Source organism: Mirounga angustirostris, unplaced genomic scaffold (genome assembly GCF_029215605.1).
Source record: "Mirounga angustirostris isolate CCGP_5_RB_7025 unplaced genomic scaffold, mMirAng1.0.hap1 SCAF_15, whole genome shotgun sequence".
NCBI lineage: Eukaryota > Metazoa > Chordata > Mammalia > Carnivora > Phocidae > Mirounga > Mirounga angustirostris.
In genome coordinates, this window is record NW_026991723.1 from 51,068,612 (window position 1) to 51,094,511 (window position 25,900).

At 36.5% G+C, this 25,900-nt stretch overlaps 1 protein-coding gene across 1 annotated transcript in view; it reads right to left on the reverse strand.

Annotated features, from left to right (window-relative positions):
* The window catches only part of CAAP1 (caspase activity and apoptosis inhibitor 1), a 45,807-nt gene extending 21,874 nt beyond the window's left edge, over positions 1–23,933 (reverse strand). The window contains exons 1-4 of the mRNA XM_045882495.3: positions 23,280–23,933; positions 18,794–18,994; positions 17,485–17,569; positions 16,126–16,201 (exon numbers count right to left, since the gene is read on the reverse strand). Coding sequence (XP_045738451.1) covers positions 16,126–16,201; positions 17,485–17,569; positions 18,794–18,994; positions 23,280–23,585 — 668 coding nt within the window. The 5' untranslated portion in view covers positions 23,586–23,933. The remainder of the gene's footprint in view (positions 1–16,125; positions 16,202–17,484; positions 17,570–18,793; positions 18,995–23,279) is intronic.
* Positions 23,934–25,900: the final 1,967 nt, after the last annotated feature.

A 25,900-nucleotide genomic window follows, 5' to 3' on the forward strand; every position in this document is an offset into this window, starting at 1 on the left:
AACAACTGTAGGGTCGCCCGGGTGGCTCACTGGGTTAAGCTTCTGACTCTTGATTTCAGCTCAGGTCATGATCTCGGGGTTGTGAGTCCAGCCCTGCTTCAGGCTCCACAGTCAGTGGGGAGTTGGCTTGAGATGCTTGCTCTCTCTCTCTCTCCCCCTCTGCCCCCTCCCCTGCTCATGTACACACCCTCTCTCTAATAAATAAATCTTTTATAAAAAAGAATTTTATAACAACTGGAGAGAGAGAGAAGGCAAGAGAAAAAAGTGGGGGAGGGAGGGAACACACTGCTAAATCTGGTCTGGGTTAAGAATCTTGCAATGACTTTCGTATTTCTTTCATTAAGATGGAAATAAAAGCCCGTTTTTATTTTTCTAATTCCCTTCTCCCATCCACAGTACTCCTCCTTAAAGCAGCTTAATTTATGATCTTGGCTTTGAATTATAAGACAGCCATATACCCATCTCTGGGATTTAAGTCTTCAAGCCAGCATCAGTCTGACTTCCTTTCTTTTAACCCAAACACAATTCCACTCTTGATCTTTTCTTACAACAAAATAAAAAAATAAACTATCGGGACTACATCAAAATAAAAAAGCTTCTGCACAGCGAAGGAAACAAAACTAAAAGCGTACGAAATGGGAGAAGATATTTGCAAATGACATATCTGATAGAGGGTCAGTATCCAAAATGTACAAAGAACTTCTAACACTCAATGGATTTTTGTCTGTGTGTTTGTCTGTTTGTTTTCCAGAACTCAATGAATTTGTTGTTTAATTCAGAGTAATACACTAGGGAGATCTGTGGAACTTAAGAACAATTACACATGTGAATTACTAAAAGTTTAAAATATATTTCTAAAGAGAAAAAAAGTCAATTTCTTGTACAAATAAAAAATACAGAGAAGATACCTCAATGGAAGGATAAAGAAGATGCCAGCATCTTGCCATTTTGGCAAAAGTAACAAAAGGTAGGACTTTTGATTCTCCTCACTCTCCTGGGAATAAAGACGGGCTAAAAGAAGCCAGCCTATCACTCTATGAGCTTTCTACTATTAAAAATAAGAAACAAAGAAACTAGATTAGCCAAAACAACGTTGAAAAAGGATGCACATTATCAGATTACTATAAAGCTACAGTAATCAAGACACTATGATGTTGGAGAAAGGATAAGCTTACAGATGGATGGAACAGAAGAGAATCCAGAAATAAACTCACATATACATGATCAAATGAGTTTCAACAAAAGTGCAAAGACAATTCACTGGAACTGAACAAATGGTGCTGGTACACCTGGCATCCATAGGAATATAATTTCCAACCCGTATCTTGCACCATATACACAAACTAACTCAAAATGGTAACAGACCTAAAAAATGTAAACCTATAAAACCTCTAGAAGAAGATGCAGGAAAAATTCCTTTGTGACCTTATTAATAACCAAAGATTTCACCAAAAGCATGGTCTATAAATAAAAATAACTGATCAACTGGATTTCCCCCAAATAAAAAACATCTGCTTTTCCAAGGAAATGTTGAGAGCATAAAAGACTAGCGAGACTGGGAGAAAATATTTGCAAGCCACATATCTGATAAAGACCTGTATTCAGAGTATATTAAGAACTCTCAAATCACAATAATAAAAAAAACAAAGAACCCTATTTAAAAAACTGGTTCAAAAATTAAGTCACTTGACCAAGGAAAATGTACAGATGCAAATAAACGTAACAACAGACATGGTCAACGTCATTTGTTATTAAGGAAATGCAAATCTGGAACCACCACAATGCCATACCACTACACATATATTAAAATGGCTAGAATCAAAACAACAGACAAATGGAACTCTCAATTACAGTATCAGCAAGGATGCAGACATGCCTGTTAGCAACCCCCACTCATAGGTACTTGAGCAAGGACAATGAAAACTTGTGTTCCTATTGAAAACTTGTATGTGAACATTTATAGTGGCATTATTTTAAATCACCATAAACTGTAAACAACTGAAATGTCCCTTTATTAATTTTCTATTGCTGCCATAACAAATTACCACAAACTTAGCAGCTTAAAACAACATAAATGTATCATATTACAGTTCTGTAGGTCTGGTATGGGTCTGGTATGGATCTCACCGGACCAAATCAAAGTGTCCGCAGGCTGCATTCCTTTCTGGAGGCTCTAGGGGAGAATTCATTTCATGTTCATTTGGGCTGCTGGCAGAATTCTGTTCACTGAGGTTGTTGGACCAAAGTCCCTGACTCCTTGCTGGCTGTAAGCTGAGGATCATTCCCAGATTCTAGTCAAGTCTCATGTAAGATCTCTCTGACCTCTTCTGTCTTCCTCTTCAACTTTTAGGAACTCATGGAATTAAAGTGGGATAACCTGGGTAATCCAGGATAATCTTCCCACCTCAAAATCCTTAACCTTAAACAAATCTGCAAAGTCCCTTTTGTCAAATAAAGTAACATACTCTCAGGTTCTGAAGATCAGAGTGTAAACACCTTTGAAGGGTCATTATTTTGCTTACAAGATTACCTCAAGTGGGGAGTGGATAAATAAACTACAGTATGCCCACACAATGGAATACTAACTACTTAGTAATAAAAAGGAAGAATTATTGATATACACAACAATATGAATGAATCTCAAACACATTATCCTAAGTGAAAGAAGCCGACTCAAAAGGCTATATACTGTATTATTCCATTTATATGACACTCTAGAAAAGAAAAGGTATAAGGACAGAAATCAGATCAGTGGTTGTCAGAGATTGGGGATGGGAGGAGTGGACTACAAAGAGCCATGGGGGGGATTTTTAGTGTGATGGAACTATTCTATACTGTGATTGTGGCAGTAGATTAAATAAATCCATTTGTCCAAATTTATAGAACTATATAGCAAAAAAGGTGAACTAAATGATAGCTTAATTTTTAATTGAAACACCACAAAAGTCTTAGAGCAGACTCAAAAAAATGAAATTATATGGTGGTAAGATGTAACCTTCAAACACTAAGAAATGAGGCAAAACAATCTTAATTTTTTTCAAAGGGCTTTTCCAAAGAGCAAATAAATCCACATCTCCACTGTTTCCCTGAGCAACTTCCTTCTGCAAAAGACAGCAAAATGTAACTCTTATCTCCATTTCCTCTCCCCAAATATTATAATGCAAAGAATCACAGGTACCACACTCATTTTTCTCTGATCCATGATTCTCTAAGAACTCGTGTTTATTGTATAAACTGCTCCCCTGCAACTCTGTGTTTATGAACAGGCAATTCCTTAAATAGGGGGTTCTATTCTATACAAAATGACTAAAGGAAATCAAAGGGGTTTTTCTCTTTGTTTTATCCCTATAATCCTGCATTTTCAAGAAATTAGCAAGAGATCACTTTGTAGGTACATTTAAAGGTACAAACATATAGGATGTGCAAACATGCTACTTTGTGGAGTCTAAGCATTAGGTCACAATCTTGTCAATGATTAGTAATACTTTCTGTGAAGGTTTTCTGAAAAACCAATCCTTTCATTTCTGATAAACTTACCCTATTATGTAGAATAATCTACACCTAAGTATTATAGCCTAACAACAATTTATAAAGGACATGAGACCATAAATGGGGTACAGATACCCAATTTATTATTACCCTTTACCAGCCTAAAAGTACAGTCAGCTCTTTATAATTCATATGTTTAAAGGAACTGAGTTTATAAAGAGTAATGTCAACATAACAAATTGATCTCACTTGTGATAAAAATCCTTTTATGCTTGAAAACATATATATAATAGTTTTCTCCTAAACTTTTTTGTAATAAATGAAAAAATTAGACCCTTGTAAGCAATGAATTGTTTTTTAAAAAGCAACACAGTAAAGAACATTAAAAAACACAATGAATTATTTCACTTTCTTCAGGCTTTCATAAAAAAAAAAATGTGGGGAAAATCCCCAATACTCATTAGCTTAAAGTGGAATTTTAGGAATAGTTATTATTACAGATTCAGAGTAAAAATCCCAAAGCAAATACAGTAATGTTTTTTTCGATGCTTACCATATTACAGGTACTATTCTAAGCACTTTATGATCCTTTTCTCACTTAATCATCACCACAGTCTTATAGGATATGTAATGGCATTACCCCTATTCTCCAGATGAGGAAACTGAGGCCCAGGAGGGTTTAAGTAACTTGCCAGGGGCGCCTGGGTGGCTTAGATGGTTAAGCGTCTGCCTTCGGCTCAGGTCATGATCCCAGCATCCTGGGATCGAGCCCCGCATAGGGCTTCCTGCTCAGCGGGGAGCCTGCTTCTCCCTCTCCCTCTGCCTCTCTCCCTGCTCATGCTCTCTCCCTCTCTCTCTCTCTGTATCTCTGTGTCTCAAATGAATAAATAAAAAAACTTTAAAAAAAAACAAACAAACAATAAGTAACTTGCCAAACATCAGAGAGACAGCAAGCTGTGGAGTTATGATGGCAGGCATTAAATTTAAATTAAATTTGAAATGCAGACAGTTTAATTCTAGAACCTTCACTCTTCACATTTATTTGGACTTTCTATTACCTACAGAGATACCTCTCCAATTAGTAATACCTAAAAATTACATGTAGCCAGGCAACCCTCTCTCCCCTCCCTCTTCGAGAGCTTTGTACTATCGCTCAATAAACTTTGCTTTGCTGCCACCAAACAAAAACAAAAACAAAAAAAACATGTAGCCATAGCTATATACATATTCATAAGGCCATATATATCTCAAAGCATAAAGTCAGTTTTCATTCAGAATTTGACCTCACAGCCCCAGAGAAAAATTCTTCTTTCTAATTGGGTAAACTAAGATAAGCTATTAAAACATCCAGACAGAAATATTTTAAATGTTGAAAATTTCAATGAAAAGACAGACATAAGCAACAACAACGAAAGACGCATAATCCTCAAAAAAGGGCCCGAAAGGAATGGGAATGAAAAGGGAGGAAGGAAAACATTTCAAACTGTATACCTTTTTGTACTATTTTGTACAAATAGTAGTTTGAATTTTTTTTCCTCACTGAGGCATATTATTTGCACATACGTATTACATCCCTAGAAAAAGAATCCCAGGACTTTCCCCCATGTGTCTTTGTCTTGCTTCTTCATGGTCCATGATGCCAGCTAAGGTTTTTTCAGCGCAGTAAAACCAAGTTGGTGGGATGGGAGCAGATTATTCTGCCATTTTTCTAGATCTCTGAGTTGTATATCAAATCTGGGGCTGATTGCTCCATACTTGATTAACCTGCCCATGAGGTTCATTACAATTTTCCCAGCTTTGTAATCATCAATGATTTCAAATTCGCCAATATAACCATGCTTCATCATCACAGTTAGAAACTGAACAATGACTTTGGAGCGTGGCCTAGTAAGAATTTGGTGTTTGCCTCTCTTTCTGGCACTATGGGGCTTTTTTGTTTTTTTGTTTGTTTGTTTTGACATTGTTAATGCTCTTGAGAGCATGTGCCAAGACATTCATGAGCACCATTATGGCAGCATGGAAAGATGGCAGAAAGAGTACTATTTGTGTTTTTTAAACCATGCCATTGTATTTGGCTATTAACTTTAAAAAAAACAGTTAATGAGCGGCTCCTGGGTGGCTCAGTTGCTTAAGCGTCCGCCTTCGACTCAGATCATGATCCCAGGGTCCTGGGATCGAGCCCCGCATCGGGCTCCCTGCTCAGTGGGGAGCCTGCTTCTCCCTCTTCTGCTCCCCCTGCTTGTGCACTTGCTCTCTCTCTCTCTGTGTCAATTTTAGTATATGTGCTGCCAAAGCGAGCACTCTCTCTCTCTGTCAAATAAATAAAATCTTTAAGAACAAAACCAAAAAACGGTTAGGGGAAGTACAGATTCACACAAGTTTGTAACAGAAAACGAGGGGAATAAAAGGAAATAAACATACAGAAGAAATTTACTGAATAACAGCAGTCTAATCAAGAGTTGTAAAAATCATATTCTAAGTGAATTCTTCATAGTTGTAAAGAAGAATATGGCAAAATGAAAATTAAAAGGGGATCTTAGAGCCCTACCTTAAAACTTAGACCAAACTAAATTTCAAACGAATCAAAGATTTAAACATCTAAAAAATCCATAGAGTACTAAAAGAAAATATGAAGAATACTTATTAACTTCAGAATAGAGAAGGCCTTTTCTAAATATAAAATCCAGAAAACATAAAAGACTGCCAAATTAGACTACATAAACATAAAATATTTATGCATGCAAAAAAAAGGTAAAAGTACTTAAAGTATAAAAAAAGAGCAACAAGCAAAAAATAATTGCAACCTGTACCACCAACAGTGGACTAAAAAGACCAAAGTTGGGGCGCCTGGGTGGCTCAGTCGCTTAAGTGTCTGCCTCCAGCTCAGGTCATGAGCCCAGGGTCCTGGGATGGAGCCCCATGTGGGGTTCCCTGCTCGGCAGGGAGCCTGCTTCTCTCTCTCCCTCTGCCCCTCCCCTCTTCTTGTTTTCTCTCTCCCTCTCTGTCAAATAAATAAATAAAATCTTAAAAAAAAAAAGACCAAAGTTCCTCCAACTATATACACAAAGGGTAAATAAATGCCAGAGTTCACAGAAAACTCCACTAACTCCATAATATATATATAAAGATGGTTAATTTCACTCATAGAGACTACAAATTAAAATTCCAATGAGATATTATTATCTTTTGGGTGAACAAGGGTCAAAATGTTAGATAACACTATATTAAGTAAAGTGTATGAACACATGTTCTCCACATTTAGAGGTACAAATCAATTTAAACTCTGTAAGTCAATTATGGCAAAATCTTTTATGCCTCAACAATTAACCTGTAGGTATTTATGCTACACATAATCACAGGGGAACAAGATTATATACAGAAATATTTATATCATTTGTGGTAACAAAAGAGTAAACAACTTAAATGTCCATCAACAGACTTAATGTTTTGCTACATCCGATAACGGAATAGCATACAGGTATATATAGGAAGCCTTATATGTACTAGGTAGAATAAAACCCATTCTTTGTAATCAAGAAAAGACATACTATTATACAGAAAAAATTAAATGGAAAAGGTATGGAATAGTTTGCACAGTATGCTCAATAATGTGTGAAAAGAAAAAAATACACATACACATAAATTTGTAAACTATGTAATATCTCTGGGAGGATATACAAGAAACTGGCTTACTGTGGTTGCCTATAGGAAGGGCGAATGAGGAATAGGAAAAGGATTTATTTTTACTATATACTTTAAAAATTTTTGTACTATGTGCATGCATTTACCATTCAAATAAATAAGCTCTTAAATAACAGACACTAGATACATGGTTATGTGGGAAAATGTCCTTATTTTCTGGAAATTCAAACAAATATTCAGAATTAAGATATCTATAATTCACTTTATAATACTTTAAAAGATGAAACAAAAATGGAAAAATGAAAATTGCTATAATCAATAAATCTAGCCAACATGTATATGGGAGTGTCGTTACACTATTATTTTAATTTTCTATACCCTTGTCATTTTTCGTAATAAAAGTAAAAAAAAAGAAATTCTTTTACCTAACTCAGACAAGTAATGTCGTTTACCTGAAAAAAGTTCTTATTAACATAGGAAAACACCTTTAAAAGTTATATAATCTAAGCATTTTAGGTTAACATAAAACAGAAGTGTTACCTTCCTTCACCAATCTTTGGATCTGATGCCACAGCCTTACCTTTATTAGGAATCCATGGAAAACAGTTCCATTTCATCCTACTCACATAAACCATTTCTACTTTTGGCTTATTTAAAATACAAACATCTGAGTGCAAAAAAAATTACCCTTTAACGATGTTCCCCAAACTTTTATTGTTATCCCACAGCTAAATGACGACTTTTTAATAATTCCACTCGGAGTTTTTCCAAAGCAATCAACTTAATCAACTCTTTTCATATTGATATTTCATCTGTTTATATATTTCACTAAATTATGCAACTACAAAAACTGAACTGGAAACAACATAAATGACTCTTGGTAAGCAAGCACTTCAAATGGTGGTACAAGCTCACATGTGTATTAGAGGACAGTCTTTTTTTTTTTTTTTTTTTTTTGATTTTATTTATTTGACAGAGAGAGAGAACACAAGCGGGGGGGGGGGGGGGGAGAGGGAGAAGCAGGCTTCCCGCGGAGAAGGGAGCCCAATGCAGGGCTCGATCCCAGGACCCTGAGATCATGACCTGAGCCAAAGGCAGACGGTTAATGAATGAGCTACCCAGGTGCCCCCGAGAACAGTTTTTTTTGTTTTTGTTTTTTTTTAAAGATTTTATTTATTTATTTGAGAGACAGAGAGTGAGAGAGAGCATGAGAGGGGAGAGGGTCAGAGGGAGAAGCAGACTCCCCACTGAGCGGGGAGCCCGATGTGGGACTCGATCCTAGGACTCCAGGATCACGACCTGAGCCGAAGGCAGTCGCTTAACCAACTGAGCCACCCAGGCGCCCCGAGAACAGTCTTTAACAACCGGTTTAGCACACTGTAAACATCAGTGAATTTCTTTTTTTTTTTTAAGATTTTATTTATTTATTTGAGAGAGAGAGAGCAAACGGGGGGAGGGAGAGAGATAAGCAGACTCAGGGTTGAGCACAGAGCCTGAAATGGGGCTCAATCCCATGACCCCGAGATCATGACCTGAGCCAAAATCAAGAGTCCAACGTTCAACTGACTGAGCCATCCAGGAGTCCCGTGAATTTATTTTTCAAATGAACCAGAAAGGGCAATTAATACAACGAGAATCAGGTAAATGATTAAGAAAAACTTAACTTTTCAAAAACAGTGATAAGGAAATAGCAGAAAAGAAAAATACCTGCTGTCATCTAACCCAGGCTTCGAGCAGCAGGATAAGGCAGTAAACTGACTGACAGAAAAATCACAATAGATACAATTTAAAAATTAAGAAAACTAAGGCAGCTGCTAATCTCTGGCTTTTTATTAAATTAACACAGGATCACTATCACTGCCAAGGTTCAGCAACAGAAGAACGGTCATACAGTGCAGTTCTAGCTGTTGCTCTTAGTAAGACAACTGATCAAGCCAGAGTAATAGTTCAATATTTTCAAGAATAAACATCTTAATGCAAAGTAGTCATTTACTCACCTACATCTAAGCAATATGCTCTTCTTTTCATTCTATCTCACTAAAGTGCCTAACCCTACTATGAACAGCAGTAAATAGGAAGCTACTCCTATTTGGAAGGGTGAAATAGCTTTGTAGACTACTTAAAAAATATAATTATTACAATGTACTAAAACCTAGTACACTGTAACTAGTAACCACTACACTGTAAATAGTAACTAGTAGTAGATGACACCAACTTCTCTTTTCAACCACTTATATTTAATACCCATATATTCCATTTTGAACAAAAATATTCACATTTGAAATTCATAAAACAGATGATTAAATGGAGACTTAAAAATAATTCCTGCCAAAGAATTATTCACTTTGCAAAACAATTTCCTGTGAATTTTATTCACTAGTTAAATATTCTAGTGACTAAAAATGGTTCAACTTATATCTGTTATCTAAAATCTCTAAAGTCTATTTAGGAATCTCATTTTTTTAAAAAAAGTTAATCATCTAAAACTGGAATCCAATAATAGCTATTTATTTTTTTTAAAGACTTTTTATTTATTTGACAGAGAGAGACACAGAGAGAGAGGGAACACAAGCTCAGGGAGTGGGAGAGGGAGAAGCAGGCTTCCTGCCGAGCGGGGCTCGATCCTAGGACCCTGGGATCATGACCTGAGCCGAAGGCAGATGCCTAACAACTAAGCCACCCAGGCGCCCCAAAACTGGAATCCAATAATAGCTACTTTAGAACATGACTGGGTGGCTCCGTTGGTTGGGCGACTGCCTTCGGCTCAGGTCGTGATCCTGGAGTCCCGGGATCGAGTACCGCATCGGGCTCCCTGCTTGGCGGGGAGTCTGCTTCTCCCTCTGACCCTCCCCCCATCTCATGGGCTCTCTCTCTCTCAAATAAATAAAATCTTTAAAAAACAAACAAACAAAAAGAACATGCCTATTATCTGCTAAGAAAGTAGCAATGACCAGGAACAGTATTTCCATAACGCTCATATAGAAACTACTCTGCAGTATACCTTATTTTGAGAATCTGGATTTTTAAATTTCTTTATCTTCTAGAACTGTGCTATTATCTCAACAATGTTTATTATCTATAGGGAAACAGTTTCATTTCCATCAAATTCTCCCTCAATATCGCTCACTAAAAGCACATTAATTTAAAATTCATTAAAATATATTAGAGCAATTCTAAAATACTGCAAAGATCTCCCTAACGTATTTGTATTTTTCATATATAAAACCTCAATCCTGATTATTTTATTGCACTATTCAAGCTTTAAATATCATTACAAACATATTCTTTAGAGCCTAATCATCTTACATTAAAGGCCAAGCTAATACCTGGTCTCATTTTTAGTGCTCTTTTAGCTATAAAGCTTCTTTTCCAGCCCATTTCTAAACGGAGACAGCACTCTAATTCCAGGCCTCTATATTGACTTATTTATTGAAAATTGTTGTCCTTGTTAAGCAATTGTCATCATCTGTAACATTTGCAAATCCTGTCACTATACCTAACAGTTTTAAAACACTGCAAAATCATAGATGCTGAGGTTTTTAGACTATCTGTAACATAATATAAATTTGTTCATTTGCTTATCTAAGGTGAACTGAAGTGACAATCCCATCCCTCACGCTTTTGGAAACGAAGATATTTAGAAACTATGGATGTTTTATCTTTATAGTTCCTAAATCTCATTCTTATAAAATTTGTTCTAAGTTAACACTCATTAATTTCAAGTTTTAAAGTAGCACACTGTCAAAAATTTCTTATAACTAATGCTTCTGCTTTGTTATTTTTGGTAGTTAAATAAATTTCTGTTGTCTATAAACTAGTCTGTGGTATTTTGTTATGGCAGCCCCAACAGATTATTGACACATTAAGTCTTCACCAAATAGGGAGTTTTACTTTTTCCTTCAAATCTGTGTGACTTGTATTTCTTTTTCATGCTTTGTTAAACCTGTTGGGACTTCTAGTACATTGCTAAATAGGAGTGATGAGAGAAGATATTTCTGCTTGGCCCTATCTTAGAAAGAAACCATGCAGGTTTTTACCTTTAAGTATGCCATTAATTCTATGCATTTGCTTTTAAGTTTATTTTATTGTTCTTTTTTCCCCTAACTTCTTGAATATTCAGTTCACTTATTTTAATTATTTGCGGATCAGTAATTATATTTAAGGCTAAAATTTTCTTCTGAGTACTACGTTAGCTGTATCCCATAGAGCTGGTTAATTTTTTATTTATTGTTAGTTTTTAGACAGTTTATAATTCCTCTTCAACCTAAAAGCTGTTGAGCTTTAAAATATGTAGATAGTGAGGTTCCACAGCCTTTTTGTTCATTTTACTTTACTGCTCTAAAATCAGGACAATAGTTCTTTGAGAACTTTATCGACATTTTATGACCAAACTTATTACCAATTTTTGTGGATATTCCACAGGAGGTGAGTTCTGTTTTCAGAATACAGAATATGGTCTATACCAATCAATTCATTTAGGTCTTCCATATCTTTACTTATTTTTCATCCAGTTAATTTATCATGATAGATGAGAGAGATAAAATCAAGTTCCTACTACTCATGCACTTCTTGTTTCACATCATGATTCCCATAGTTTTTGCCTTATAAAAGCTATATAGAGGAAATACATAGATAGATGGCACAGGTAAGGCATATATTCCTGTTAGATCATCTTTGTGGATTTCACATTATTGTAAATTGCCTTTAATTGTCTTGCATAAATCTTTTTTTTTTTTTTAAGATTTTATTTATTTATTTGACAGAGAGACACAGCGAGAGAGGGAACACAAGCAGGGGGAGTGGGAGGGAGAGAAGCAGGCTTCCTGCTGAGCAGGGAGCCAGATGCGGGGCTCTATCCCAGGACCCTAGGATCATGACCTGAGCCGAAGGCAGATGCTTAATGACTGAGCCGAAGGCAGACGTTTAATGACTGAGCCACCCAGGCGCCCGTCTTGCATAAATCTTTTTGCCCTGAATTCAACCTTCACTAATATTAGAATTGTTATACTTTGCTTGTAACTATTTCTTCCAGATCTTTTGTTTGGTTACTGACTTTATTTAAGACAAGTAATACCCAAAATTTCTTTCTTTTATGGTTTCTGGGTTTTTAGTCTTATTTAAGAACTTCACCAACCACCACAATAGATTACACAATTAAAGTACACTGTTTTTTTTCAGATCATGATTTTCTTGTCTTTTAGTAAAATGTTATGGTTTTCTTCAGAAGTTTCCTGTTAAATGTATTTGAAAGCATATCATAGTTTTTACAACTAGTATTAATAGAATTTTTTTTCTAGTTCCTGGTCACTGGGCTGAAGAATGCGAGTAAAGCATTATTTCTGTGTGTCTGTGAGGATGTTTCCTGAAGAGATTAGCATTTAAATTGGTGAGCTGAGTAAAGCATATAGCCCTAGTGGGCAACATCTAATCTCTTGACTGGAATAAAAAAGGCAGAAGGGCAGGGCACCTGGGTGGCTCAGTCAGTTAAGGGACCAATTCTTGGTTTTGGCTCAGATCCTGATCTCAGGGTCCTGGGATCCAGCCCCACATCAGGCGCTGCACTCAGTGCAGAGCCTGCTTGTCCCTCCCCCTCTGGCTACTCCCCGTGCTCTCTCTCTCAAGTAAAAAATCTTTAAAAAAAAAAAAAAAGGCAGAAGGGCAAATTAACTCTGTCTGCTTGAGTTCAGAAATCCATCTGCGCTGTAACAGGGGCACTCCTGGTTTCTGGGCTTTTGCAGTTAGACTGGGACTTACACCACATTCCCTGGCCTTCAGACTAAGTCCGTGCTTTGCCACTGGCTTTCCTGGCTCTCCAGCTTACAGACAACAGACCAGCAGATCATGGGACTTCTTGGCATCCATAAGCACATGAGCCAATTCCTATAATAAATCTCTTTTATATACATATCCTACTGCTTCTGTCTCTCTGGAAAACCCTAATACATTCCCTTTATAGATGTTTCTGCTGTAAGAGAGAACAGATGCTAATTTCCTTATGCTTATATATTATTCCATCTTACCAATTCTAGGCTTTTTTAAAAAACCTAGAAGCTCTCAGCTATTCTAGGTTTATAACCTTATAAACTAAAAAGATTGTATAAAAATTAATTCTTCTCCACCACCCATCTTTCTTTTGGTCTAACTACATTTGCTAGAACCTCTAAGAAAATGTTTAAAATTAATGGCCATAACAGGCTTCCTGTCTAGTCCCTCGTTTTAATTCATTAAGTGGGTAGGTAAGTTTGGTCAAATGTCCTCATCATATCTGAGTAGTTTTCTCTGTTACCTTTTTTACCTATAGCTTATATTAGAAATGACTGCTGAATATTATCAAAGGCCTTCTTAGTACCTACTTATCTGACCATATAATTTTTCTTCTTTAATTTGCTGATACAAATTATGCTAATAGACTATCTAATTAAATTTCCTGTAAATTCCTGGAATAAATTCTACTTGGTCAGTGGTGTAACTATTCACATGATACACTGCTGGATTCTACATGCTAATATGTACTTATAATTTTTACATCTATATTCACAAGTGAGAACACCTATAATCCCCCATATGCTTTTTTCTCACTATTTATGAGATTTGGGGTATTAAAGCTATGCAGAAGTCATAAAGTAAATTGAAGACCTTTTCATCTTTTCCTAGGGCCTGGAATAATTTAAATAACACAGGTGTAATGTGTTTGAAAATAACAACAGATGGTATTAATATTTTATTAGATGTAAACACATTACATGCATTGACTCACGTTAAGTAATAATTCAGCTGTGAATCCACCTTGTCTTGGTATTTTCTTCAATAGATCTCTATTCACCGTTCCAATTTCTTCTATGTTTAATCTCCAAGTTTTCTACTTTTGCAGAAAGTTGACTTGGTTTATTTGTATTTCAAAAAAAACCATCTATTTGCTAGTGTCAAGAATGTTTATACAACGCTGCATGTGGATTCATACCAGTCTATGATTATGTGATTATATCTCCTTTCTTCCTAATCTCAGTTATAATGTTTTCCATCTCCTTAATCAGATCCAAAAGGAGTTTCTCTATGATCTGAACTTTACAAAGACACGTTGTGGGCTTATTCATTTCTATTTCTTTAGTTTTTTTTATTTCTTTAGTTTTAATGTTTACATTTGTTGTTTCATTTTTCCAACTTTCTTTTGGTTTCCTTGTTATTTTTTAAATTCCTTTAAAATGTGCACTGAGTTCCTGGACTAGACATTAAACCTATTATTTCTCATATTTAAACCTTCCCTTCAAACTCAGCTCTGTGATGCTAACAATCAAATGAAACACATGAACTCTAATTGAATCCTGGATCAGAATCAGTTTGTTAATTAAAATAAATACACTCTAAATATTTTGTTTTAGTAACTGGGGAAACTTTATATGGCAAATATATTAGAGGACATTATTGAATTACTGTTTATTTTCTTAAAAGTAATAGACTGTCATTTTTAGGAAATGCATACTGAATTGTTTAGGTATGAAATGTTATGACATCTGCATTTTTAAATGATTTATGGGCTGAACTATGTCTCCTCCCTAAAAAAATTCATAGGCTGAAGTCCTAACGCCAGTATCTCAGAATATGACTATTCTGGAGACAGGACCTTTAAAGAGGTAATTAAGTTAAAATGAGGTCACTATGGTAGACTCTGGTGTCTGACTGGTATCCTTATTAAAAGAGATTAGAACACAGGGAGAGGGCGCCTGGGTGGCTCAGTTGGTTAAGCGACTGCCTTCAGCTCAGGTCATGATCCTGGAATCCTGGGATCGAGTCCCGCATCGGGCTCCCTGCTCAGCGGGGAGTCTGCTTCTCCCTCTGACCCTCCCCCCTCTCATGTGCTCTCTCTCTCTCATTCTCTCTCTCAAATAAATAAATAAAATCTTAAAAAAAAAAAAAAAAAAAGAACACAGGGAGAGACACCAGGGGGCGCATACACATAAGGGCAACCAAATCAAAAGGCAGCAAGCAACAAGGGGCACCTGGGTGGCTCAGTCGGTTAAGTGTCCAACTCTTGGTTTCAGCTCAGGTTATGCATGGTCTCAGGGTCCTTGGATCGAGCCCCACATCTCCCATGTCAGGCTCCCTGCTCAGCAGATAGTCTGCTTGAACCTTCTCCAGTTCCGCCCTTCCCTCCCCCCACTTCTAAATAAGTCTTAAAAAAAAAAAGAGGCAGCAACAAGGTGGCCATCTGCAAGCCAAGAAGAGAGGCCTCAGAGGAAACCAACCTTGCCAGTACCTTGCTCTTGAACTTCCAGCCTCCAGAACTGTGAGAAATTGAATTTCTGTTCTTTAAGTCAACCAGTCTATGGTATTTTGCTATGGCAGCCCTAGAAAGCTAAAACAAATAGCTCTGGGAGAAAAATGATAAATACAAAGAGAGAAAGCAAAAATAGCAAAATGTTAATGTTGCTGATTTCATTCTATGATTCTTTCAATTTTTAGATAAATTTGAAATTTTCCAAAATAAAAAGGTTTATATTAGCATCCCAAAACTCTGGACAGTTTTTATCATCACAATAGTCAAATTTTATGTACCTATATAAAATGAACCACCTTACTATCTCAGCTGTGAAATGAGACAATTATCAACCTGACATTAATAGATACTAGAGAATTTTAAGTGTTCTAAAACAATTAACATAATACCTGGTAGACTAAGTACTTAATAAATAATGAGTATCACTAGCAATAAATTCAAATTCCAAATGAGAGATGTGATTCTGCTTCAGGCTGGCATCATTGTTGTCAAAAATGTATGAGTAGTAGTTTAAGAAAATCATCTTAATCCTGAAAGCAATTAACTGTATTCTCATATATACCAAATGGACCAATCATTACAAGTAAACAAATCAATTCTACACTGTTGAATCATTTTATATAAGTACAATACAGAAAAACAAACACATTCTTGAGGTAAGAAATCATGGAAGGAACAACAAAGAAATTTTGAAATGTAAATGAAAGTTTTTAACTTACTGACTGACTAAATCAGATCCCATCTTAGTGCCATCATCTGCTTCCTCTTCCATATCAGAGTCCATACCATTGTCACCTTATAAATAAAATAAACTATTGAAAGCAGGCTTATAAAATGTCAGAACAATTTAATCATTACACAAAGTGCCATCTATAAAAGTGATGCAGATTCAAGAACTTTATAGTTGTTGAAAGATGAAATTATTAATTGCTTATATTTAAAATGAGTTCCTTTCAATGCCTTATTAGGTATTTCTCACTGCCTTCCTGTTACCTATTTTATAAACACACACACACACACACACAAAAAACGTGTCTGTGTGTATATGTGTGTGTATATATATACTTATAGGCTACACCCAGATGTATACATCTATTAGCAAAGTTACAAATTCCATTAAACCATTCTAATTTTTTTTAAAGATTTTATTTTTAAGTAATCTCTACACCCAACGTGGGGCTCAAACTCACAACCCTGAGATCAAAAGTCGCATGCTCTACCAAGTGAACCAGCCAAGCGTGCACATTAAACCATTTTACATTTAAAAGAGATATTATCTCTGGAAATCGAAAGTCTCCATTTTTTTGCTTCTTCTCTTGTAATGCTAATGTTAAAATCCTTGTACAGTTCCAAAAGAAAAAAAAAAGCCTGAAAATCTAAAATTCTGGGGCGCCTGGGTGGTTCAAATGGTTAAGCGTCTGCCTTTGGCTCAGGTCATCATCTCCGGGTCCTGGGATCGAGCCCCACATCAGGCTCCCGGCTCAGCGGAGAGTCTGCTTCTCCCTCTCCCCCTGCTCATGCTTTCTCTCTCTCTCTCTCTCTCTCTCTCCTCAAATGAATAAATTTAAAAAAAAAGAAAATCTAAAATTCTACAGGTAATAGTGTCACAAAGAAGAGTCACACTTTAGGCAGAGATAAATGTAGGCAAATTGCAAAAATTCTTCCAACTCTGCAGCCAGGTCTTATTAGAGCAAAAGTAGTATAGCAACAGGCAGTTACAAGCAATAGGGATGTAAAGCAGAAAATAAAAAATTATTTTAAGAAAAGCCATCTCAATAATTAATACTTCTTTACAGCATTTTGGGTAAAATTTATTTCATTTTATTATTGTATACAAACTTATGCTCTTATCTTTGATTATATTTGATTTGAGAAAACGAAATACACATCAAAAAGTCTATTCTTGAAAGGCTCTTCTGCTATGTAAGCTATATTTCAAAGTACAAATAGAAAAATTACTCAGTGATTACCCAGTAATGAAATTAAATAATCAAGTAAAAAAAAAGAATAACTTAGGATTTATGATAGTTATATGTTAACTAGTAAAGTTACCAGAGTGCAGAAATACGTATTCTTACCCTCGAGAATCTTCAAGATTTTTTTTTCAGAGAGGAGCTCTAACTGTTCCTGGCACAGTTTTTTAATTTCTTCTATTGAACAGTTCTAAAGAAAATGACATTAAAAAAATACATTTATGTAATATAGTGCCAATTGAAACTAGAAAACAGTAATCATAAAAAATGTCTGGTTAGCAAACTCTTACATTAAAACAAATTAAAAGCCATATAAATCTTTCCATGAGATGAAATCTGTAAAACGGTCAATAACATGTAAACGTTATAATTTATAGACATTTGATGAAAATAAAGTCATGTATAGATGAGAATAAAGTCATGTTTATTATGGGGCGCCTGGGTGGCTCAGTCGTTAAGCGTCTGCCTTCGGCTCAGGTCATGATCCTGGAGTCCCTGGATAGAGTCCCGCATCAGGCTCCCTGCTCGGCAGGGAGTCTGCTTCTCCCTCTGACCCTCCTCCCTCTCATGCTCTCTGTCTCTCATTCTCTCTCTCTCAAATAAATAAATAAAATCTTTAAAAAAAAAAAGGGCGCCTGGGTGGCTCAGTTGGTTAAGCGACTGCCTTCGGCTCAGGTCATGATCCTGGAGTCCCTGGATCGAGTCCCGCATCGGGCTCCCTGCTCGGCAGGGAGCCTGCTTCTCCCTCTGATCCTCCCCCCTCTCATGTGCTCGCTCTCTCTCATTCTCTCTCTCTCAAATAAATAAAATCTTTAAAAATAAATAAATAAATAAATAAATAAATAAAGTCATGTTTATTATGAAAGAACAAACTAAAGAGTAAGTCAGGTGTCCAGATATTCTTAATAGCAGTCTATTTGTTAGGTAATTCCTCTAAAGATTTACATACTCAAGTGCTGGTTCTATACATCTTAGATCTTCCATGCCCTATTTCCATAACTGTAAAATTAGAATACCATAAATAAATATATGAAAATATTTGTGAATTTAATGAAATGTAAGCTTTTACCAACAAATATTGTATACTGTTACATAGCAGAATATTATTTAAGACACCAGAGTCATTATACCGCTAATTTTGTTACTAAAATTGCCTGCATTTAATAGAATTATTTCCAAAAGGTTAATAAATTCTTTACCTAAACACAGTATACTGCTCCATTTTTTCTTGGCAAATTTTTAAATATACAAGGCCATTTATACTTCTCCAAGATCCCATTTTTTAATCTTTTTGATGTAGCTTGAGTTGAAAACATCCAATTATAATTTACATGAAGTAAAATGATTACTATAAAAAAGGTGTTTGTGAATTTCTATATATATATATAATCCAATAATATGTGTAATGAAGTACCTTTAACACATCAGGAAGCATCTTCTGTAACTTTTTCTCGCCTATGATACAGAAACACTGCTGAAGCATTTCTTTTTTGTCTGATATATAGAAACTAACTGGTTTTAATGACACCGTCAGGTCCAGTCCCCCTTCTTCAAGGTCACTGTGCTCTGCCAAGAATAATTCTTTTTCCAAAGTCGGCAAAAGGTATTTGGTATCCTAAAATTAAGAGACAACCATTAAATAAAGGAGTATGCATATGATGTCATACATTTACATTTAATAACTACTTCTTCATTAAACATTTCCAAATTCTTTCTTTGCATATATTATTTACCTAAACCAGTGAAAATATATTTAATTGTTCAATATTCTTTGATCTTACTGTCTGTACTACAATTAACTTGATCAGTTGATATAAAGTGAAGATATTATCTCAGGACACACAAGTGAAAATATACTCAAAATTTAAAAAAAAAAGAAAATATACTCAGTATTGAGTGATCTACAATTTTAGACTTCTGAACAATTAGGATATTCCTCTAGCATGCCACTCAACCCAAAATTTTATGTATGCATTGTTATTCTTCTTAAATTCATAAAAAGAAATGGGATGGCAGCAAAAATGTTGAAGATCACAATTATGAAGTATTACTGCTTACCACTCATTTTTAAAACTGCTATGTAATTTAATCATATTCAAAGTAGCCAAGTCATTTAATACATTTCTGTCAATTTTACCTCCTATCTCCAAAATCTATCCAGTCTCTCCAAATCTACTTGCCATAATCCTGGTCCAAGGTACCATCATCTTTTGCCTAGATTATCTCAACAGCTACTTAACTGGATGTCTTGCATCTAATCTGAGGTCTCTCCAAAAATACACATATACTCATCCTTTTTTTTTTTTTTTAAGATTTTATTTATTTGACAGAGAGAGATACAGCGAGAGAGAGAGAGACAGCACAAGCAGGGGGAGTGGGGAAGGAGAAGCAGACTCCCCGCTGAGCAGGGAGCCCAATGCGGGGGCTTGATCCCAGCCAAAGGCAGACGCTGAACAACTGAGCCACCCTGGCGCCCCTGTACTCATCCTCTTTATTTATAACCTTTCAACGACTTTGCACTAATCTTGGAGTAATAAAGCCTATCTGGGCCAAAATGTTCATTGTTTGTGCTACAAACACAACCACCTCTGAATTACTCAAATATAACCTGTTCTCCCTTCACCTCATTTAGGGAGGGCTTTTGTACGTACCACTCTGCCTCAGACAGCCTTTCCTCCCCATTCCCTCCCCAACGTTATACTCCTAAAATTAACAAATTCAGGTATCAATTCAAAAGTCATTTCTTTAAGAAAATCTTCCCTGACTATATAGTTCAGGTAAATTTCTTTATTATATTTTCTAATAAAACTGTTTTAGGGGCGCTTGGGTGACTCAGTCGGTTAAACGACTGCCTTCGGCTCGGGTCATGCTCCCAGGGTCCTGGGATCAAGCCCTCCATCGGGCTCCCTGCTCCGTGGGAAGCCTGCTTCTCCCTCTCCCACTCTCCCTGCTTGTGTTCCCTCTCTTGCTGTGTCTCTCTCTGTCAAATAAATAAATAAAATCTTTAAAAAAAAAAAAAACTGTTTTAAAAGTGGTCCATCAAGTGACAAATGGAAAAACCAACTGTGGTATAGCCATACAATGAAATATTACTCAATTCATATAAAATGTCCCGAACAGGGAAATCTATAAACTTATAGAGACAGGAAGTAGTGACTGCCTAGGGATGGAATGTGGTGGAGGTATTAGGGATGATAGCTGGAAGGTACACATCAGGTTTCTTTTGGGGGTAATGAAAATAAAACTGACTATAGTCATGACTGCACAACTCCATTAATATGCTCAAAACCAGTGAACTGTATACTTGAAATAGGTGAATTGTATGGTATATGAATTACATCTCTATAAAGCTGTTACCAAAAACAACAACAATAATAGGGAACACAGTACACACCAGATGTAATGGCACTCTCAGAATTCTGAGATGTTATCCACATGCCTAATATATAATGACTTCTTTTTTCCTTTATAAATTAGAACTAGGGTTTAGTTCTGCATGGAAATACTAATATTATTAATTAATTTTAAAAAATTTTAAGACCCACAGAGCTATACAGCCCAATAGTCCAGTTCTAATAAGAAAGTTCTTCAAGAAAAAGATAGCAACTATTCTGGAACACATCCCAAAAATGCAAAGCTTTCCAAATCAATCTATTAGGCTAGCATAATCTTGATACCAAAACCAGACAGGATAACTACAAAAATAAAAACCATAAGCTGATTTAACTTAGGAACATAGACACAAAAGGAAGAATACTGAATTCCAGCTGAGTACAATAACCAAACCAACAAACCAAACAGGATCTATCCCAAGACTGCAAGACAGTTTGACATGAGTTAATTTACCAATTTATTAAAAATTACATTGTCAGATTGAGGGAGGAAAATTATGTGATCATCTCAACAGAATGCCATAAAAGCATCTGATAAAACTCTACAACCCTCAATGAACTAGGAATTGAATAAAATGTCCTTAACTTGATCAGAAGTATCTTTCACAACCTTTGGCAAATATACTTTTGGATGGAACATTAGAAGGGTTCCCATTAAAAAACCAAACAAGAAAAAAATGCCTACTATCGGGCGCCTGGGTGGCTCAGTTGGTTAAGCGACTGCCTTCGGCTCAGGTCATGATCCTGGAGTCCGGGGATCGAGTCCCGCATCGGGCTCCCTGCTCGGCAGGGAGTCTGCTTCTCCCTCTGACCCTCCTCCCTCTCATGCTCTCTGTCTCTCATTCTCTCTGTCTCAAATAAATAAATAAAAAATCTTAAAAAAAAAAAAAAAAAGCCTACTATCATTGCTTCTGTTCAACACTACACTAAAAGTCTTAGTTAATGTAAAAGTACAAAAAACAAGAAATATCAGTGCTGAAAAAAAAAAGAGACAAAATCCCCTGTTAGCACAAATTTTTCTGAGTCAATTTTAAACTAGTAATTAATACTGTGGCTAAATACAAGAAAATACATAAAAATAAATGGCTTTCTGTGCTTCGACAACTCCCAATTTAGAGATGTAATGTTTAAAAATATTAGAAGAAAACAATAGTTTTAAGATAGGTTGGGAGTATGGAAAGATCTTTCTAAACACAAAATCCAGAAGGCAAAGAATAATATTATTAGTCCTGACCACAAAGAAATAAAAAACTTCAGTACACCATGGACAAAGTTACAGTAACATTTGCAATATACCTTACACACAGGATTAGAACCCAGACTTTATATAGATTCAGAACTTATCAGTAAAAAGCTCAAAACAACCAAAAAGAAAAATGGCCAGAGAATATATTTATGCAATTTACATAAGAAGGAATCAAATGGTAAATAAAAATATTAAAATGTTCGATTAATCAGTATATAAATCAAAACAAATGAAAAATTGATCTCACCCGCTGACAAACTTTTCAAAAATGGATATAGTGAGTATTTGCAGAAATGGGTATTCTTCTAATGTTTAGACTATAAATCAGTAAAATAGTTTTTGGAAAGCATTTGGTGGTACCTACCAAACCTTTTTAAATGCATAAACTTTGACCCAGCAATTTCACTTCTAAGAGTCTACCTGAAGTATTTGTTGGGCAATATATCCGTACAAAGGGTTCATTTTCACATTCTCTGTAACAGCAAGAAAACTAAAAATCTAAATATTCATCAATAAAGATAAAATGGAATATCCCGCAGTCACTAAAAAATAAGACAATATCTAATTCAATGGGAGGTAATATCACAATAAGGCTTATGTGTAAGAACTTAAATACATATACTTGACAAGAGTTAATGAAGAGGCTGCGTAGCAAATAAAGGGGAGGTTTAAACAGATTCTCATGCTTTCTCCTTTATTTCTGTGTTGTATAACTATTATGTATTCATGCTTTCGTTTTATAATACAAGCAAACGGCTTTTTTTTTTTTTTTTAAACGGCGGTATCTTGGTAGATCGATGGAGTGTAAAAAACATGGCTTTTATAGTCAGATACTGGATTCAAATTTAGATCTCACTAACAAACTGTGACTGTGGGTAATCTCTCTGGGCTTCAATTTTCTCATCCTGTAAGGCGGAATTAATCATAAACTACTAAAAGGTGAAGATGAAGAAGTAAGTAAACCGTGGCTCTCAAGGGCGCTGAAGGCTAGTTCCCGACCCCTACTTTTCAGGTAGACTGCTACTGGAGTGGAAAGGGGCCAAGAGCAAAGAGGTAGATGATCAGCATATCCGGAAACTTTAAGTTAAAGGCATGGGAGTGTGCGGTTCACCGGTATTCAGTAACATGAACCTCAAGGAGGGGTGGAACCTTGGGATCGTAGCGCTAGGTGAGCTACAATAAGAGCCCCATCCGCCGCCACAGTCCGCTCCCCGCCAGTCTTCGTCGGAGAACACAGAGCAGCGAGAAGGGCGCGCACGCACCTGCTGCAGGGACCCGGAGACGCTGGAGGATGAGTCAGTGCTCCTCCGCTTCCGGCGCTCGCTGCGCTCCACGCTGCTGCCTCCCCAGCAGCTGCCTCCACTCCCGCCGCCGGTGACACTTCCACTGAAGCTGGTGTTACCACAGCAGGTGACGCTCCCGCAGCCGCTGGTACTCCCGCAGCCGCTGGTGCTTCCACTGCCGCTACTGGCTAGGGCGGGCGCCAAGTCCGGCGCCGTGAGCGCCACGGCCGCTTCCTGACCGCTTCGTTTGCGCCGCTTCTCCCGGGAAGACTTCTTCCCCGTCATGATCCCCTGCTGCAACCATCCGGCAAAAGCCGGCAGTCTCTGAAGCTACCTAAAACCCGCAGCGGCAGCGGCTACGGACGGCGAGCGCTGGCGTCGCAGCTTGTGCGTCACTTCCGGCCTCGTCGCAGAGGCCGGGGGGCGTTCCTGGAGGGCGTGACTGGCACCAACCGTGCTTCCTTGCGGAAGGTGGAGGTTGGCTTGAGTTTGGGGGAGCGTTAGCAGGTTGTCTTGAACGTTAAGGTTTCTGTGCTTTTCTGCAAAGGACAGAGGTGGAAGTTTACAGTAGCAGTTTGGCTTATTGATACTTCTTTTCAGATTTTGTCCTATACACATACGCAGTAAGCTATGCTGTAGTTTTTTTATTTGTCTTCCAGTGTTTGTTTATGACACTAAAATGTAACAGAACTTGGGGAAAATCTCATTAACATCATCAGCGGGGCACATTTTTTGAAGTGTATTTTAGGGAGTTACACAGGAATAGAGTTTTGTGCTTCCTTGTTTTTCCCCATTAACACTAATATTTAGGCATGTTTCCTTTTCACTTCTAAAGGCATTTGGGTCTAGTATTTCACCATATTTCTCTTAAATGCTGGCATTTAGGTTGTTGCCAGTCTTACATTTTACAATGTAAACAGCTATGAACAGCTTAAGAAAAAAAACTACATTATTTTCCTTATGGTATTTTGTCCCCCCAAAACAAATTGATCAGCACCTTCTTTTTCTTTTTTTTTAAGATGTTATTTAGTTAGTTAGTTAGTTAGTTAGTTAGTTAGTTAGTTAGTTAGTTAGTTATTTGAGAGAGTGAGCGAGAGAGCACACGAGCAGGGGCAGAAGGAGAGGGAGAAGCAGACTCCCCTGCTGAGCAGGGAGCGGGATGCATGCGGGTCTCCATACCAGGACCCTGGGATCATGACCTGAGCAGAAGGCAGACGCTTAACGGACTGAGCCACCCAGGTGCATAGCACCTTATTTTTCTTGTCCTATTTAATCAGATTCCTTTGAGAAAGATTAAGCTAATTTAAAATGTCATCCATACACTGAAACCTTAAAATTTTTTCTAATATATGATAATAGAGTTTTAACTTGCATTTTTAATTTTATTTTGATTCAAGTATAATTAATGTACAATGTTATATTAGTTTCATCTGTATTATGTAATGATTCAACAATTCTGTACATTTCCCAGTGCTCATTAAGATGCGTGTACTCTTAATTCCCTTTATTTATTTCACCTATACCACCACCCATCTCCCATCTGGCAACCACAAGTTTGTTACCTGTATTTAAGAGTCTTTGTTCTTTCCTTTGCTCATTTGCTTTGTTTATTACATTCCACATGTGAGTGAAATCATATGGTTTTTGTCTTTCTCTGACTGCCTTATTTCACTTAGCATTATACCCTCTCGATCCATTCATTTTGCTACAAATGACAAGATTTCATTCCTTTTTATAGCTGGATAATATTCCATTACATGTATATAATATATATGTATTATATATATATTTACCACATCTTTATCCATTCATCTATCAGTGGACATTTGGGTTGCTTCTATATCTTGGCTATTGTAGATAATGCTGCAGTAAACATTGGGGTGCATATATATCCTTTGATTTACAATTTTGAATACTTTACCATTAGTTGGAACACTATTTCCTCATCATCAAGTGCTAATAAGTTTAACCATTTATCTACTGAAATCAGTGTGTTGACCTGATAAATGTACATAAATTATTTATGTTGGTGAGATGGGAGAAGGGAGCAGGGATAAAATACTGGCAGATCAGTGTTTCTATTTTTTCTCTCTCCCTTCCTTCCTCAAAAATGCCTTTTCAGACTAGTTCTTGGTTTTCAAAGGAGAAGAAGATAAGAAGGCTTAAAGGAGAGTTTAGGAGTACACAGGATTGGTAAGGAAGTCCCAGGCCACTTTCAGAAAGAATTTGAGGCAAGAAATGCAAAAGAAAAGCAGCAGTGCATGAGGGCAACAAATGGAAGACAACTGAAGAGAATTTAGGGAGTATTTCTGGAGATTATTTATTTCCTGCATCGAGTGCATGAGGGACAAATAAAGGACTTAAGTGAGTTTTTGAAAATTGAGTATGTGTCGTAGGTTTATCAGTGCTAGATTTTGTGGGCTGCTGTGTAGGATTTTGGAAACACAAACCAGGTTTTAAAATCAGGATCAAGAATACATATTTTAAAAAATTGCCATCATGTGGCAAGGGTGGTCTCAGCAGGGGCTTTAGCCACAGAAGAAAAAAGATAGGGCCTGGGGCAACACTAGCTGAGTGATAGTAATCCTAAAATTACCACT